This window comes from Myiozetetes cayanensis, unplaced genomic scaffold, assembly GCF_022539395.1.
Source record: "Myiozetetes cayanensis isolate MyiCay16 unplaced genomic scaffold, myiCay2020 scf3, whole genome shotgun sequence".
In the NCBI taxonomy this organism is placed as follows: Eukaryota; Metazoa; Chordata; class Aves; order Passeriformes; family Tyrannidae; genus Myiozetetes; species Myiozetetes cayanensis.
In genome coordinates, this window is record NW_026087521.1 from 1,306,952 (window position 1) to 1,324,220 (window position 17,269).

Sequence of the window (17,269 nt, forward strand, 5' to 3'; positions counted from 1 at the left end):
CAAGTTCGTGGAGATTTGATTTACCACTGGACCCCCACAGCCAGGTTTGATATCCCTCCGGAGACCAGAGGAGGACACAAACATTGATATTTCTTCTCCCAAGGGGCTTTCCTGAAGACATGAACTACCATAATGGAAGTTTCTGCCTTCTGTGGAGATTTCAGTGTATTTTAATATTTATGCCAAGGGTTTGTGGTTTCAGCAAAGTCTCTTTTCAAATATCAGAGTGGGAGACGGTTTCTCCGAGTGCTGCCAGCACGTGTCTTCCCTTAAAACCTTGACCAGGTTCTACTGGAATGCCCCAGCACGGAGTTTCTGTGTGAAACAAGGAAATGCTCATTGGTGCCATGGGAGAAACAGGTTAATTTTGTAAACTCAAAAGCAAATGGCTGCGTCACAAAGTCCCATGATCGTGGTCTCCCTGCCCTGCAAGCCCACCTGCCCTGCCTTGAGAGCTGCTTGGAGACAGGCAGGGCTCAGAGTCACTGCTCCTTGTGCACTCCCTGAAGCAGGAGACCTTCTTGTAGCATTTTGGGGACAGGGTCACAGTCACAGCTCCACATACACACACAGGGTCACACTCACAGCTGCTCATCTTTTATCACCTGCTGCTCGTATTTTCCAGCTGCAGGCACCCTCTGACCCACATTTCCTCTGGCTGAGGCAGCAGAACCCTTGGTGTCCGTGTTGGATTCCCACACAGGTGTTCATCCTCATGTCCAGTTGTTACCTGCACTTTCCCTACTCTCCTGAGGAAGGTGTTACCACTCAGCTCCCTCAGGTCTTGATGTTCCCAGATCCAGAGCTTATGCTCAGACCACCAGTGGCCGGTGCAGGCACCTCACAGCCCTGAAATGGGGTTGTGGCCCAGGGGTGGCAGCTCCCAGCCCTTTTCCACACCCAGGAGCTGCAGCCCCCACGGGGCTGGAGCAGGGTCTGGTCTGCACTTGGCACAGCCCGGAGCGGGACGGGAGGTCGGGGTGAGTCCTGTGTCACCAGGGCTCAGTCCCATGGGCTCGGATCCCACTGGTGGGGGCTGCTCCTCGCTCCTGCCACTGAACAGGAGCCACCTCTGAAAGCCCCTCCCAGGGCCCCTGCAGGGTTTAAAGCTGCTGCGCTCACGGCGTCGAGGACACGTGAGCTTCTCCTTGTGCAGGTAAGAGAAACCAGGCAGCACCTGGGACATGGCTGGGACATGGGATACAGGACAGCATCCAGGGATACAGCCAGTGTTTCCCTCTTAGCAGGGACCAGGTGCCATCCACTCTCTGCTCTTGGCTGTGGAGGTGAGGACAGGTGAGAGGGCAGACTCTCACCGAGTCCTTCACACGCTGCTGGGGCGGGGGGAGAACCTGGTGCTGGCCCCCAGGGCTCCTGGCTGGTCAGAGCAGGCTGTGGCTGCTCCTGCTGCCCCTGACAGAGCCATCCAGTCCTTTCCAAGAGAAATGAATCCTGTGCTGTTGTCTCACACTGGGCTGTACCCAAGGCTCAGGACCTCATCTCCAAGGGCTGTCTGCTCCAATCTACCTGCTCTGCTCACCTTGAGTGCACATGGGATGCAGGAGCTGGGTGAGGAGAACCACATCCTCCTGCAGGAGCACCTTCCCTGGGTGGGTGTGAGCTCCTGCAGAAGGAAGGGTGGCACAATGGTCCCCAAAATGCTACAAGAAAAGGTCTCCTGCTTCAGGGAGCACACCAGAGCAGAGCTTGGTCTTGGGCTCATGTGTCACTGTCACGCTGGTCAGGGGTCCCTCCTAACTCCTGGGGCAAGGACAGGAACCTTCCTGGCACTGGTGACGTCTGTGTTCCCTCTCTGCTCCCCATCCAGCCTTTCTGGCCTGTGCTGAAGAGCATGTTGATGTGGGCAGCCTCTTGAGAGCTTGCCTGGGCAGAGGTTTCCCAGCCTGGCAGATCCTGGATGGAGTGACAAGTTCAGATGTCACTGTGCCAGGCAAGGAAGAACTCATCTTCTGGCCAAAACCCTTTCCTCTCAGTGTTAATTTTTTTTTTTTTTTTAAGAAGTTGAAAAACTGGTAAGTGAAAGAGAAATGAATCAGAACTTAGTTCTGCTTAGCAAACCCTAGTATTGCTCTCGGTGCACAGGGAGAAAATACCCTCAGAACAAGGAGAAAGACCTGAAAGTTATGAAGGAGACAGAGCTGACACCGGAGCAATTCCAACAGGGGAAAAAAAAAAAAAGCACAGTTTTTAACAGTGCTTTGACAGTTTCCTGTGGGAAGTAGCTACAAGAAACAAACTCCCAAGAGAAGCAGTGAATTCTCAAGCACTTAACATTCTAAAGTGGAACCCCTTCTTTGTGAGTGGAACTCCTGCCTTGTAAGTGCTGGTTATTGCAAAGCAGGACACAGGATAAAGAAAAAAACAATATTCTTTTAACTGGTGCAGGGCGATGCTACATCCCCATACCAGGGCTGGGGAAGAGCAAGTTTAGTGCCTGTGGCATTTAGGGAATGCTGTGACCTGTCCAGGGAAGCAGGTAGTCATCCAAAGACATGCTTGGAATACTATCAAGACCAGGGGCTGGGCTGGCAGGGGACCCCAGGGGGTGTGGGTGGATGTCCCCTGCTCTTGGGCTCCTCTGTGTGCTTCTCCTGCAGTCAGGTGCCCAACACTGGCTGGCAGATCTCTGGGCTCCAAAAATCCCGGTGTCTGTGAAATCCCAAGGCAGGAAGCTTTCAACCACTGTGAAGACAGGACCAGAGCTGTCCCACCAGTGACCCCCTTGCATCATTGAGCGGTGGTGCCCCAACCCCCTGCCTCACAGTCACCCCCTGCTCTCCACTTCTGCCCAAGGACAGACCCAGCTGGCCCCATGGCAGGCGTGAACCAGACTCAGGTGACGGAGTTCGTGCTCCTGGGCTTTTCCCGTGCCCGGCCTCTCCTCTTTGTTCTTCTGCTGGCCGTTTACGTGGCCACGCTGCTGGGGAATTCCGCAATCCTCGCCCTCGTGTCCCTGGACTGCCACTTGCGCCGCCCCATGTACTTCTTCCTCGGCCACCTGTCCTGCCTGGACCTTTGCTACTCGTCGGTGACGGTGCCCAAGATCCTGGCGAACGCCCTGCGCCCGCAGGCCACCATCTCCTACGGCGGGTGCCTGGCACAGACCTTCTTCCTGATGGGGTGTGCGGGGGCCGAGTGTGCCCTGCTGGCCGTCATGGCCTACGACCGCTACGTGGCCATCTGCCAGCCCCTGCGCTACGCCCAGGCCATGAACCACGGCATCTGCATGGCCACCGCCGCCGGCTGCTGGCTCTGGGGGCTGCTGGACTCGGCCCTGCACACCCTCCTGGCCACCTGGCTCTCCTTCTGCGGGGCCCCCCGGCTCCGGCACATCTTCTGCGACGTGCCCCCGCTGCTGGGGGCCGCCTGCGGCGACACCCGCCCCAACGAGCTGGCTCTGCACGGCGCCAGCGTCTTCGTGGGCCTCGGCCCCTTCCTGCTAGTCGTCGTCTCCTACCTCCGCATCCTGGCCGCCGTCCTCGGGATGCCGCTGGCCACCAGCAGGCACAAGGCCCTCTCCACCTGCTCTGCCCACCTGCTGGTGGTCGCCCTCTACTTCGTGACGGCCAACCTGAACTACAACCGGCCCAGCTCCGGCTACTCGCCGGCGGCCGACGCGCTGGTGTCGGCGCTCTACTGCATCGTCACGCCCGCGCTGAACCCCCTCATCTACAGCCTCCGCAACCGGGAGGTGTGGGGGGCACTGAGGAGGGCTGTGCGGGCACGGGGCACGCCGGGCTCCCCTGGCAGCGGTGCCTGAGCGGTGCCAGGGCTGCCAGCACGGCGCTGGCTGTGGGACACCCATGGCAGCATCCTCAGGGCTGTGGGCAAATGGGGAGCTCCCAGCACCCAACTGCTCACCAGAAATGCTTCGCTCTCTGTGGCAAAAGCTCTGGAAAACAGTCCCGTGAGTGGCTGTGGCTCCAGTGTGATGGTGGCTGAGGGCTGGATGGGGACGTGGGGCAGCTGCTGCTGCCTCAGTTACCTCTTCTGGCTGGGGCTCTGCAGCTGGGTCCGAGCTCAAATGATGGTTTGTGTTTTGGGGGCAATGGCCCCAAAATCAGGGGCCAGGAGCAGGGACTCACTGGGACGAGCTCATAGTATTTTCCCCAATCCACTCTCTTTTGTCTGCATAAACCTTCTCTCAACTGATTAATAATTATATAGGGAATATAAAAACAAATTGAACCAGGACAAAACCATGACACACAGGCAGGTCACACCTGCAGTCAGATGGCCCAAAAATACTCCTACATAGCTCAGTTATATCCAGGAAAATCCAGTCTGTTCCCAAAGAAACCCACTGGAGAGTCAGAACCAGGACCGGGACATTCACGACTTGTTGGGAACAATTTGTCAGTCCTTGGTGCTGATTCTATTCTTTGGGGAAAGAAGTATTTCTGCCCAATGAATCCCTTTCTGGAGAGCCCCTGGAAAGGGAGAGCAGGAAATGCAGGGGGAGCTACACAACTCAAAAAGACTGGGGAAGTTTCCTCAGAGAAAAAAAAATAAATCAAACTTCAGCCAAACAAAAAACCCAAAGCCAACCCAAATCAGAAACCTCCGGAAAACTTACATTAAAACTGACAATTTTTAGTCTGAATCCCAATGCACCTTTCCCTGGGTGGACAGACACAGCCTGTGGGTTTTCCCAGGATCAAACATCGAACAGGAATATTGCACTCCCACCCCGGGTAGTACAGGCTTGGTCAGCTGTCTGGGTGGTCCAGAACCCACCCGTGAGCCACTGAACTCTAAAGTGTCACAGTGGGACTCGCTGCTGGCAGATGTGTTCTCTCACAGCCCCTCAGGTGTTCTCTCACAGCTCCCTGCTCAGCTATCCCCAGCTTATTCCTGCATCTCCCAGAGGAACGACAACAACAACAACAACTCCCACAGCTGAGCGTTCACTTGGGATGTACTGGTGCAAGGGAGGGCTTTGCTTTGCATTCCTGAAAACTATCTTAACCATTAAAAACAAGATGTTTCCTCCTGTCCTGATTCCCACCTGCTCCCACCTTTCCCCACACCTGTGATGAAGAGTCAGGGGACCTTTTCCAGGAGCCTCCAACGGGCACAGGGGACGTGAGCTGTCACAAAAACACCGGGATACAACTCGAGCCAGGCCAGAGCAGAAGCTGTTTATTGCTGCAGATGGGAGGGAGGGCACAGCCCCCAGGGACAGCTACACTGACACACCTGTGCCCCAAAGGGAGGGCACAGCCCCCAGGGACAGACACACCAGTGCCCAAAAGGGGCACACAGACCACGTTCATGTTTCTCTGCTCCATCCTGCAAATGGAAACCCTTCCCGGCAACAAAGGCAAATTTGATTTTCCCAGTGCTCCTTTCCTTTAGAACCCTGGCTAGGATGAGATCCAGGGCTACAGCAGCTGAAGGAGGTCCCACAGCTCACGTCCCTTCTGCCTTGTCTGGACCAGAGTCAGCGTTTCTGCTCTGGGAATTGCCCCGTTGGGAACGGGACACGCTCCTGCAGGTTTGCCAGCTGACAGGTGTGGCAGCCTGGGTGGAAGAGACACCTCATATCACACTCATATGTTCTTAAACCATCCCACCTTTCCCACCTGGAAGCGGATGGGAACCAAAATCCTCTTGGGCACAAGACAAAACATCCCCTCAGGCACCGCCAGTTCGCTCCCTGAGATTCCTCTGAAATGTGGACACACCAAATGAAGCTGATAACATGGAAGAGAGGCTGAAGCAGAGAGAGGCAAAAGTTTGGAAGGGAGCAGCTTGCCCAGTGCTCGTTTCACTGCAGAAGCTGCACGTAATTTGCTGGGAAGAGGCCGACTCTGCCGTGGCACCGCCCCCGCCACCAGCCCTCGTCCACCATCTCGATGTGCGTGATCGTGTCGTCAGGATCAAAGGAAATCTCATCATCTCCCTCTGCAAAAAATCGTTCAGGACAGACAGACAGTCACAATGCAAAGAGGACTCTAAACACAGCTAGTTCACATCCCTCCTCCCACTTCCCCTGGGCAGGAGAAGACGGAACAAGCACCCTGATAAACCCCCAAGAGTTCAACCCCACCCAACCCCCATCAAACAGCACAGATAAAGCAGATGAGCAAAGACCTTGCAGGTGAAAGATGAAGTTTTTCTATTCCTGCCCTGGTTCCGGCCAGGACAGGTTAATTTTTTGCAATAAGCTGGTGGGGGCATGGCCAGTACACTGAAGTTATTTGGTAACACCTCACATCATTGCTGGGGTGGGAAAAGGGCTTTCTTCTGAGGAAGAGAGGGTTCCTTCCATTTGGGAAATGGTGGAGGGAGCCATCCACTACTGTTTATTAATCCAGTGAGTGTTTTTCCACGTGAATAATTTATTTTCTTAAACCTTCAGTTATTAATATTGTTGCTGCTACTGTTTGTTTTCTTCTCTCACAGCTGTTTCCAGTAAATTGTTCTTATCTCAATCCACGACCTTTGCCCTTTGGGCCTCCAGCTGGAGGGGGATGGTGTGTGTGGGTGTTTTTTTAGTGGCTCTACTAAATTGGACAATACCATTCCTAAACCACCGCACTTCCCAAGCCAGGTCTCATTCTGCTTCCTACAGGGAGGAAATTTAAACCCCCCAACCCACAGTCTTTTCCCCCACTGCTGATGGTGTGGACCCCCACGTCCCTCTGGCCCAGTGCCCTCCCCCCCCAAGCCCTGATGGCAGACCCACCTCCTTGGTAATCGTAGAGAGCCACAGCACAGGTCCCGAGGTCCTGCCCCTCGTTAACACCGCCCGTGCTGTGCTGCAGGACACAGGAGGGACAGATGAGACAGAGGATGAGGCAGCCACACAGCCCTGGGCAGTGCAGATTTGGGCAAGCACATCCAAACCCTGTCAGCAGGGAGAGGTTTGCCACAGCCCAAAGCAAGGTGTGACTTCCTTCCCCCTCCGCAAGGAGTGTGGCCCCAGTACACTCCTGGCAGCCACTTTGGGGACGTGACAGCAAGAGCATCAGTGCACATCCAGCTTCTCCTGAGCCACAGCAGCCCCCTACTCCTCCTGCCAGGCAGGAATCCAGCAGATTCAGCAGACTCCTGCTGCCTGGCCCAGCACTGTGTGTAGCTCATCTGCACCTCGGGGCTGGACAGGGGAGCGGGAGACCACCAGGCCTCCATCCTCAGCAGCTGCTACCCTGACCACAGTAGACTTCAGGACACAGATTCCCAAGCCATGGGCTCTTCTATGAGTACTCACCCAGGTGGGGCTGGCTCTGGCTGTGCTCCTGAGGAAGGATCACCTCGTAGTCTTCTCCTCCAACTTCCCCAAGGTCGTAGATAGCATCCGGCTTTTCCAGTGGGGCCGGCAGCTCCTCGTACTCAGCACCTCCACTGGTAATGTCACAGTAGTCAGAGGGCTCTGGCAGCTCCTCGTAGTCTCCACCAGCATCCAAACTCTCGCTGTAGATGGGCTGATCCTGGCTGGGGACCTTGCACAGCTCTGTGCCCAGATCTGCTGGCCTTGGTGGCAGAGTGGGTGGAGTTTCCTCGTCCTCCCTTCTGGCCTCCTGCCACGAGGTGAGAAAGTGATAAGAAAGTCACCTGTGAAGCATCCACCACAGGCAGCTCTCTCCTGACTCCCAGCACCTGGCATAAGGCAGCCCCTCCATGGAGCACCACCAGGGGAACAGTTCAGCCCCTCAGGCCATGGGCACCCGGGATTGCTCTGGAGATCCTCAGGGTTCACGTGTTTGAGCTTCTGTTTATACTTCTCTCCAGCCCACGGTGCTGCCACTGCACCACCCCCCCTCCCAGAGCCTGTCCCACGGGGTGCTGTGCAGTCCCATCCCAAGGCTCCCCCTCGTCCTTCCAAAGCCTCTCACACGCTGTGGCTGCGCTCCACATCTTGCCCACGGAGCACAGCCCCTCTCAGGTGCAATCCCCTCTGCCTGCTCCCCCTTCCCGGCTCTCCCAGGCTGCCCTGGCACCTGCTCTCCTGGTGGCACAGGTTGGTCTCCGTGGGCACTCCTGGGCACCTGTGCTGGCACGGCAGCAGGGGCTGCCCCGGTGTGCCCCTTCCCTCCCGGTGGGATTTCCTGCTGGAGAAGAGCCATCAGATCCCTCAGTCCCTCGGAATGAGTACAGAGCAGTGGCTGTTGCCCATTCCCAAAACAGCAACTCAGAACATTTCCCTCCCCCTAGAATCTGCTCCAGCTCCTACAAACCCGCTCTGGGCTAGGCACTGGCAGGCTGGTGACAAGGGTGGGGGCCACCCCCGAAGAGGAACGTGTTGTGGTGTGGGGGCTTCCCTGTGAATCCCAGTCTGCCCTCTGAGTGCAGGAACAGCAGCAGGTGGGAAGGCGGGTCAGGTAAGCACCGGGGCTGGGTGCCATCTCCAGTTTGCTGGGGTGCATCCCACAGGCAGACTGCTGGGATGGCGGTGCTGGGGAGGGGTGACTGCACTCTTTGACAAGCACCAGAGGCAAAAGGAGCCGAGGCCAAAGCAGAGGGGCCACGGCTGGGTGCAGGCACACACTGATCCGTGTGCTGAAAAGGAGAGTCCGGTGACAAACGTGAAGCTCGGTGGGTGGCTGTGGCAGAGGCAGGGAAGCAGTTTAGGCAAAAAGTTGCTCTAAAGAGATCAGCTGGAAGGACACGGAGGTGCACGGCCCGAGGAAAAGTCTGCTCCACGAGCCTCAGAGGACACGGCAGGACAGCCAGGGCTCACCTGTCCCCGCGGTGCCGGGCGCTGCTGGGGCTGTCGCCGCAGCCGCTCCTCCTCCTCCTCCAACCTGGCCATGTGCTCGAACCGCGACCGCAGGCTGCTGGTGCCACTGGAGGCTCCTGTGAGGAGACAGCCACCTAAGCCAGCCCCACGGCTCCCTCCCACCACCCCAAGCATCCAGGAGAAACCCAGACTTCCACCTCTTCCAGAGAGACGTGCAGTTCAGCCAGCTTTGTCCTGCCCCCAGCACAGTTTAAACCCCTCATCCCATCTACCAGCGTGCTGGCACAGAGGGACCAGGAGGCCCAGAGCTTCCCAAGCCCAGGGCTGACACTCCTGTGTCTCACCTGCCTCCAGAGGTCTTGTTTTCTCATAGGAGGAGGTGGGAGCTGCCATCTCATCGAAGCCAGCAGCACTCTGCAAGAGGAAGGGAAACAATTGGCCAGCTTCTTGGGCAAGGTGACCTTTCCTCGTGCCCAGCAGATCGAGCTGTGCTAATCCCATCCCTGCTGGAGTTTGTCGAGGTGTCCAGGCAGATTTAGCTGCCTGAGCAGACCATAAGGCACTCCTTGATAGGAGAGAAAACCAGCAGAAGTTAAGAAACAGCAGAGAAGTGAGGAGTTACAGACAGTGCCACGAGGAATTCCCTGCATTACGGTCTCCCCAGGCTGCATCCCTCTGCATCCTCTGCTATTTTACACTGAGCCAGTTCCCTCTTGCCACATCTGTGCACCGAGCACTGTGAATCTCACCTCCACCTGGGACATCTCTGCTCTCGCAGCAGGGCAAGGAGCAGTGATTAGCAGGAAGCCATGGAAGGCTGCAGCAGTCTTACCTTATCCACTCTATCCTTCTCGACCCCATACCGGCCTCCAAACCCCTTGGCATAGTCTGTATGGGGAAAAAAAAAGGAGGCTATTTTATAATATTTTATGTTCTGTGTGCACATCTGGCTTCAGTATGCTGTGACCAGTGATAAATGAGATGAGTTAGCCTTGTCTGCACCTTATCATATATGGAAACAACTCGAGATTACACATGTAAAGTGCTTTGGACAGTGGCTTTTAGGACTAATTCTCCCTCCTTTCAGCCAAGGGCACAGGAATGCAGGGCTGGAGCTGCCCAACCTGTGTCCAAGGCACGGAGTGTGAATGGAGTGTGGCCTTGTGCACTGAAGTCAACCCTGCAGCAGTCCCCACATTCCTGGGGTCTGTTCTGCCTCATTCCTCTGTGCTTGCCCTTGCAATGAGCACATGGTCAGGAATGTCCCTCACGGAGACAGCACAGCAGAGTTTGGGGAGCCTGACTGAGGGACTCTCATCCCACATCCCCCACTGATCCAAGCAGCCATCTCCTCTGGCAGAGTTTGCCCCTGTCATTTGGGGCTCACCACATCCCAGCTGCTCCAGAACATGCTGGACACGTTCCTTTTTCAGCAGCTGGATCTCTGACTGTGAACCACAAGCTCCAGGTCTGTGTGTACTCCAAGGAAACTGCCACCACCTCTGGCAGCGTGTCCTGACCTGTTTGGGACGAGTGGGGTTGCATTTCCTCCTGATGATCCCAGCCAAGGGCGTTCTTGTCCTGACGATCCCTCTGGACCCCGAACTTCCCACCAAAGCCCACGGCGTAATCTTGAGGCACAGGGATCCAGATGACAGCGTGGAAGAGAACAGACAAGGCAGGGAAGGAGGTGAGTGGCAGCAGTGTGAGCTCAGGCTGTGTCCCCTGGCTGCCCCAGCTCACCTTTCTGAGAGTCGTGCTTCTCTGCCTGGCTCTTGTAGTCGAACCCCACGGCCGCCTTGTCCACCTTGTCCCTCTCCACTCCGTAACGGCCACCAAAGCCCTTGGAGTAATCTGGGATGGTGCAAATGGAGTGAAACACTGCCCCCAGCACGGGGCTGGTGAGGAGACAACAGGGAGCAGCACTGGGAAGGAGCAGGGGGGAGGAAGGAGAGCAGCGGGGATGATGGAAAGCAGACACAGCCACCCGGGAGGGAAGGAAGGAAGAAAACGGACGTGTCAAGGACAGCAGGGACGCAGTGGGACCACAGTCACCACACAGAGGCAAAACCAAGCAGGGATTTGGGCACTGACAGCCAGGCTATCACCCACTCACCCAACTCCCAGGATGTCTGGCTCTGGTCTGCCAGCCTTGGGAAAGGGCTGGAAGGACACTGAGCCTTGGAAGTACGGGAATGGCGAAGGGGCTCGTGTTTGCTGGGGTGGAATCTCAGCTTCTACCAGGAAACACCTGAGCCTGGGGCTGCAGTAAAGGCTGAACCCCCATTTCTGTAGACACACTCCTGCTCCCCCCACTTGGCTGTCGTGTGCCAGAGCACACACAGCTGCCTTGTGCCTCTCCCTTTTCCATCTCCAAACTAGTGATCCATTACGACTTCAGCCACATTCAGCGGTTCCCTAAGGACCACCTGGTTATTACTGGCTGATTCCTGAGGCATTCCAGCCTCCATCCTGGCTATGGCTGCACAGACTCCTCCTCTCAGACACCTGCCAGCTCAAAATCCTGCCCTTGAGGGGGTAAATCACAGTCACCTCTCCCTGTTCTGTGATGCTTTTCTCACAGGTCTGCATTTCACAGGACTGAGCTGGGGCTTCTCCAATGACTCCAGCTGTAACAATCCATGAAGACTGTGATCTAGAGAAAGCTGCATGAGGACATTTTTTATTCCAGAATGGATCTGTTTCACAGAAGCTCAGTCAATCCGTAAGTACGAACAATTCTTAAACTTACCTTGACTAAACTATTGTCTACCCATTAGGCTGTTATGAAACGGATCTTTAAGGGAGCTGTTTTCAGCAAACACAGATTTTATGACTGTTGTCTTGCTGTTGAAGCTTCTAGAATAGACATATTTTTATGAAAAGCAACCCAAACACTTCTAACAGTTCCATTTTGTCCTGAGCAACTTCTGTGGTTTCACACAGCCTGATGAATTTCTGTGTCTACAAGAATATGTTAATGCAGCACAACTGCATGGAATTCATTATTTTAAGATCAACCAAGAATGTCTTAAACTATGTTCCTTCTTTTATAGATTCCTCTTAAACGAGCCCAATTCAGTTATTCCCTTGGTAATGCAGCATTCCTCACATTTACCTGAAAACAGCAACAGGCCTTGCCCTCTCATCTTTTGGGTGCAGAATATTTAAAATAGCTTTATTTTCACTTCTTGCACCGTTTGTTGAATCCTCAGAATTCTGCAGCAGTTTGGGTGCTCCACAGGCTTCTGTTTCCATATCCATTGCTGTGCCTTTTCCTACAAGCTGTTTCTCCAGCAATCACTTCGTGTCCTGGAGAGCTCCTCCAGAGCCATTCTCAGAAGGGCTTTGGGAGGACAGGGAGCACCAGCCATCCATGGGGGGTGGTGGGAACGTGGCTTTCACCAAAGCAAAGCACAGAGATGAGTGGGATGTACAACAGAAGGATGGTGAGAGGACAGTGTGGAATGGGGCCATGGGGGTGACGGACCGGGAACAGGAATCTGAAACAAGTGACAGGAGGGGGATAACGAAGGAGATTGTGCCACAACAAACAGCATGGGAGAGTGGGAGCAGAAGAGCAGCTGGGCAAAGTGTCAAGGGGTCACACGTGCCCATGGACTTGCCTGTTTGGGACGAGTGTTTCTCCACCTCACCCTTGTATTCAAAGCCCAGCGCTGACTGGAATAAGAAATGGGGGGTTGTCAGTCAGCCTGAGGGCCAAGCCAGGTTTCAGCCACCCTCCTCTGGGGCCAGGCTGGAAACCTGCTCTGTGCCCTGTGCCACAGAATGCTGGGCAAACAGCACAGCCCCCAGGATGAACAGCAGAGCCCCTGCATGAACAGCACAGCCCCTGGATGAACAGCACAGCCCCAGGATGAACAGCACAGCTCCTGGATGAACAGCAGAGCCCCAGGATGAACAGCACAGCCCCCAGGATGAACAGCACAGCCCCCAGGATGAACAGCACAGCCCCCAGGATGAACATCACAGCCCTAGGATGAACAGCACAGCCCCAGGTGACCGTGGTACATGGCACACTTCCACCTGCGCCTCCCGAGCTTTGAGGACTGAGCCACAGTCTGGCAGGAGCAGCGTCTGAGGGGCAGCACAGGCAGCAGTGCTTGTTTGTGGGGCAGCACAGGCAGCAGTGTTTGAGGGGCAGCACAGGCAGCAGTGTTTGAGGGGCAGCACAGGCAGCAGTGTTTGTTTGAGGGGCAGCACAGGCAGCAGGGATGCATTTCAGCTGCACTGTCCAACACACCTTGTCGGCTCGGTCCCGCTGGACTCCAAACTTTCCCCCGAAGCCCTGGGCTGCATCCGTCTGCGAGGAGTGCTTCCCAACATCAGCAACGTACTCGTGTCCCACTGCACACTGAGAGGAAAGACAGCATGACGTGAGCACCCACGGCCAGGCTGGGGCAGACACGGCCACCACGCTGCTGGGACACCCACAGACACCCAGTGACAGGTCCAAGCTGACCGTGCCCTTCCACGCAGCCTTTGCCAGCACCAGCCATGCCCTCGATATCCTGCAATCCCACAGTGACCACACCTACTGAACATTACTGCAGTTTAACACTCTCACTTTCAGAAAAAAACAAAGTATTAAATGCTGAAAGGTGCAGGAAGAACTGGGATCATGATCGTCACAAAACATAAACCAGACCTAGTGTGAGAACAGAGAATACAAACTAGGGATTCATCCCAGGGAGCTGTGAGGTCTGTAATGCAGAATATGAGAAGAGAATCATTATTTTTTAGTTCTTCAAGCACTGATTTAACTGTTGTGCAGCAGGTTTGAACAGCCACAGAAATTCCTTCTTCACAGCTAAAGGGAGAATTGCCAAGAAGTTGTAGAGAGGAGTTACACAAATGGAATCAAACAGATCCTGGAGACAGATTATGGGCTAGCTGGACGTGTGTGGGCATAACTCTGCAGTTATGCCAGCTCTCCATTTTCACCCCTCAGGGTCCAGCCAGAAAACATGGATACCCCTTCCTTTATGAGAACCCTTTTCCAGTGGGGCTCAAGGAAGCCCTTGAAGCTGTTACCTTATCCATTCTGTCCCGCTCTGTTCCGAATCTGCCTCCATAGCCATAGGAGGCCTTGGGGCCAGTCTCCATCTCCTTCTTCTTGATGACCTCATGTTCCTCTGACACCTTGTTCCTCAGCTGGTGGATGCTGGTGAGACAGAGACAGGGCAGGTCAGTGTGGGATTGTCGAGAGCCGTGCATCCAGCTGGAGCATCCCTGTGCCCCTGCCCCAGCCAGAACCCAGGGCAGAGCAGGACAGAGCTGCCACCACGTTCCCGCACTGGGTTCCCCTGGGTGCCAGCCACACACGCAGAGAGGGTGGTACCCCAGGGCCTGCCGAGGGACCAGAGCACTGGGCTTTGAGGGGACATCCTGCAGCCCTGTTCAGGGCCACATCCCGGCTTCCTCGGGATCCCACACCTCCCTTTCTCTGTGTGCTGCGCCTGGCCGCACCGCAGGGCAGCGCTCGGCTGTCCCCAAGGTCCCTCTGGCCGCACCGCAGGGCAGCGCTGGGCTGTCCCCAAAGTCCCTCTGGCCGCACCGCAGGGCAGCGCTGGGAGGACGTCCCGAGGGAGCTGCTGCCGCGGGTCATTCCCGCGGGCAGGGAAGGAGCGGGAAGCCTTTACACCGGGACTCGCCCGCTGACGCCCCGCAGCAGCACAGGTGGCTCCTGCATCCCACTGCGATGCCGGCCCCGCTCCGGGACGCGGCACAGCCCCGGGACGCCGCTCCGCGATCGAGAGGCCGCCAGGTCGGGAGAGCCCTCCCCGCCCCTCCGCAAAGCAGCCCCGATGTGGCTGGTTTGGGGCCGCCCCACGCGTGGGGACGTGCCCGAGCTCCGGCCCCAGTTCCCCGTCCCGCACCCCCGGCAGGTTCGTTCTCCGCCCACCCGGTCCCGGGCCCTGTCCCTGTCCCGCACCCCCGGCAGGTTCGTTCTCCGCCCGCCCGCTCCCCGTTCCCCGCCGCACTCACTCGATGTGCCCGGCACGGCCGGAGCCCTCGATGGTTTTGGCTCCCCAGCGCTGCTCCCGCTCGGAGATGTCGTTCTGCGGATGAACCACGTCCGTCACCCCCTGCCCCGCACCGGGCTCGGGAATGTTTATTTATAAAGCCTCACGCTGTTCAGGCTTAGTTTGAATGCTTCCACAAATAGAAGAGATGAAGTGAAAACAAGCAAAAAAAAAAAAAAATTGGACAGCATAGATTTTTTTCCTACAACATTAATAATTTGGGACTTTGAGGAAGGGAATTGCTTTTCTGTCCCAAACTAGGATTTCTAACTGGAAATAACTAGGCAAGACTGGACCTCAAAAACACAGGGCTCTTGTGTAACAGGAGAGGCTTATTAGGAAAGGAATAGAGAACCAAAAGGAAAATGAAAATCACGATCCTGTATGAATGCAGAGAGTTCACCCAGAGTCAGACTAGCTAGAAAACAAGTGTATGAGAGGCACAGAGCTGCACCTGCACAAGGGGACTACAGACAGTAGGATTTTCCATCTGGAAAAAAAAAGACAAATGGGGGAAATGCTGGATCCTGTGCAGTTACAAACAGTGTGGGACAGAGGAAACATAAGTGTTCACTATGTCTTGTAACACAGGCTGTGGGGAGAACAAGGGAAGCTACCGAGGAGCATGTTGAAAAACCCCTGAATATTCCATATTCCTCAAGTGACATTACCTGTGGTCAGACATGGAGGTGGCACTGATGCAGGAATTCTGGAGACTGAACATGCAGATGGGGCAGAAGTGGCTCAGACAGGGTGACTGATGGTTCCCCACGCCCCGGCCCAGCAGAGCAGCCCAGGGGCCAGGAACCCCTCACGCCACCAGCATAACAATCACCACGCCAGACACTCACCACGAAATCAGGGTCCGTGTCCCAGTCGTCTCCCTGAGACTCCACCTTCACTGACACGTCGTGTCCCACGACCGCTTTCCACATCTGCGCAGCGAGGGCACGGCTGTCACCCAGGGCCCGGCACGTGGGCACAGCTGGCTCACCTGGGCCAACCTGGGCTGGAAGGGGCCCTGGCAAGCCACCTGCCCTCGTGCACATGCCCCTCACACGGCACAGGGCACCCCAAAACAGCTGCTGCTCCCAACACCCGCTCATTTTCTGTGCTGGGAGAGGCTGTCCCCCCACGTTAACCCCCACAGCAGCACAATCACACCACTGCCACGTGCTGATGGATCTGAGGTCGACTCTTCGAGCCTCTTGTCTGTTTTCCAACCTTTTAACTGGTGCCCTGTGGTATTTGTGTCGGTTGTAGGGGGAAAATGGGAAATGGGGCTAAAAGCCCCAAGGGGGGCAGGGCTGGAGGGGCTGAGGCTGTGGTGGAACAGCTCCCACAGGCCTGGAGGAAGTGATGGGCCCAGGAAGAGGAAGCTGAAAGCGATGTGAAATCTAGAACAGCCTGTGTTTCGTTTTCAAGGTGACTGCGGAAAAAAAAAGACAATGAAAAAACCCCTCCCAAAAGTTTTCACAAAACGAGAGAGAGAAGATGGCAGGAGTTGCCTACACTCCAGAGCCATCACTCTCAGCAACCCTTTACTGTCTGCAGTGTTGAGGAGCCCCAAATAGTTCTCAGTGTTGCCAAAAGGGCAAGGGAGCTCCCTGCAAGGCCAGGGAGCAAAGAGAACAGAAACTAAACCAGCAGGGATGTGTCTTTTTTTTGTTAAGCAAAAGCCAAGCAGTCAGCTAAGGGAGAGGATGCAGGGCTGAGGCAGATTCACAGTTTTAGGCCCTCTGCAGGTGCCTCAGGACCGTGGCAGTTCTGTGCCACTCCCCACTCACAGCAATCCTGAGCCAAACTCAATACAGCTGATTGCAATTGGAAGCAGGGAAAAGCAGGAAGGAAGGCTCGTGTGGGCGACACAGCACAATCTAGCAACAACCTTTCTTCTCCTTTTCTCCTCCCTAATTTATTGTCATCTCGCACACTGAAGATTTTGAAAGGTTCTCGCTCGTTTTTGTAAAGGATGAGCCAGCAGCAAAAACAACCAACTAGCACAGGGCTTTTCATCAGGGCGGCTGATCTGAGCTCGAATCAGGTGGTTCAGGGTTTTAAATGCTGCTGTAAATGGTTCTTGAGTGCTCATTCTCCAAAGCCACCTGCCCTGCATGGTGGGAACCACGACAAACCACAGATTGTAACTGCACTGGACGCTCCAGACACCCCCACAGTCAGAAATATCAGCTGGCATCTCAACCCCTTAGTTTGTCCCATCTCCCCCTGTGAAAACATCCACTACAGCACAAATGTAGGGGCTACCACACAGCACAGTCGTGCTGGTAGATTTGGAAATGTGGTTCTTTAGAGGCTCAGACACGAGAGCAACAACGATGACAGGACAACAGCCTGAGAAGCAAATGCCCAGCATTATCCACACACCAAACATCACTTTTTTCAGTAGTAATTTCTCACTTTCCACTCTCAAAACACACTCAAGCTTTCTTACCTTTAAAGGCTCCTGCTGGCAAACTTGCTGCTCTCTGCTCGGGCACCTGCTGCCTGCAAGAGC

General features: G+C 55.5%; 2 protein-coding genes across 2 annotated transcripts; one reads left to right on the top strand and one right to left on the bottom strand.

Moving 5' to 3' along the window:
* Positions 1 to 2,779: 2,779 nt before the first annotated feature.
* Positions 2,780 to 3,781, top strand: LOC126644558 (olfactory receptor 5V1-like). Its single transcript, XM_050324064.1, has one exon. It carries the CDS (start codon positions 2,834 to 2,836, stop codon positions 3,779 to 3,781), a length of 948 nt encoding a protein of 315 aa, XP_050180021.1. The 5' UTR covers positions 2,780 to 2,833.
* Positions 3,782 to 5,148: 1,367 nt separating this feature from the next.
* Positions 5,149 to 17,269, bottom strand: HCLS1 (hematopoietic cell-specific Lyn substrate 1). Its single transcript, XM_050324120.1, has 15 exons — positions 17,207 to 17,269; positions 15,606 to 15,689; positions 14,717 to 14,790; positions 13,763 to 13,892; positions 12,972 to 13,082; positions 12,334 to 12,388; positions 10,451 to 10,561; positions 10,228 to 10,338; positions 9,540 to 9,595; positions 9,052 to 9,121; positions 8,708 to 8,823; positions 7,968 to 8,078; positions 7,234 to 7,547; positions 6,713 to 6,780; positions 5,149 to 5,928 (listed from the first exon to the last, which is right to left on the bottom strand). The coding sequence occupies exons 2-15, from the start codon at positions 15,687 to 15,689 to the stop codon at positions 5,792 to 5,794; spliced, it is 1,548 nt and encodes a 515-aa protein (XP_050180077.1). The 5' UTR covers positions 17,207 to 17,269; the 3' UTR covers positions 5,149 to 5,791.

What these genes read in the sequence shown, in the direction of transcription:
- LOC126644558 (XM_050324064.1), top strand. Translation starts at nt 2,834, where the DNA reads ATGGCAGGCGTGAACCAGACTCAGGTGACGGAGTTCGTGCTCCTGGGC.
- HCLS1 (XM_050324120.1), bottom strand. Translation starts at nt 15,689, where the DNA reads ATGTGGAAAGCGGTCGTGGGACACGACGTGTCAGTGAAGGTGGAGTCT. An exon ending in AGCGGGACCGAGCCGACAAG is followed by an intron (nt 12,389 to 12,971) that starts GTGTGTTGGACA and finishes TTCTTATTCCAG; the next exon opens with TCAGCGCTGGGCTTTGAATA. An exon ending in GAAGCACGACTCTCAGAAAG is followed by an intron (nt 10,339 to 10,450) that starts GTGAGCTGGGGC and finishes CTGTGCCTCAAG; the next exon opens with ATTACGCCGTGGGCTTTGGT.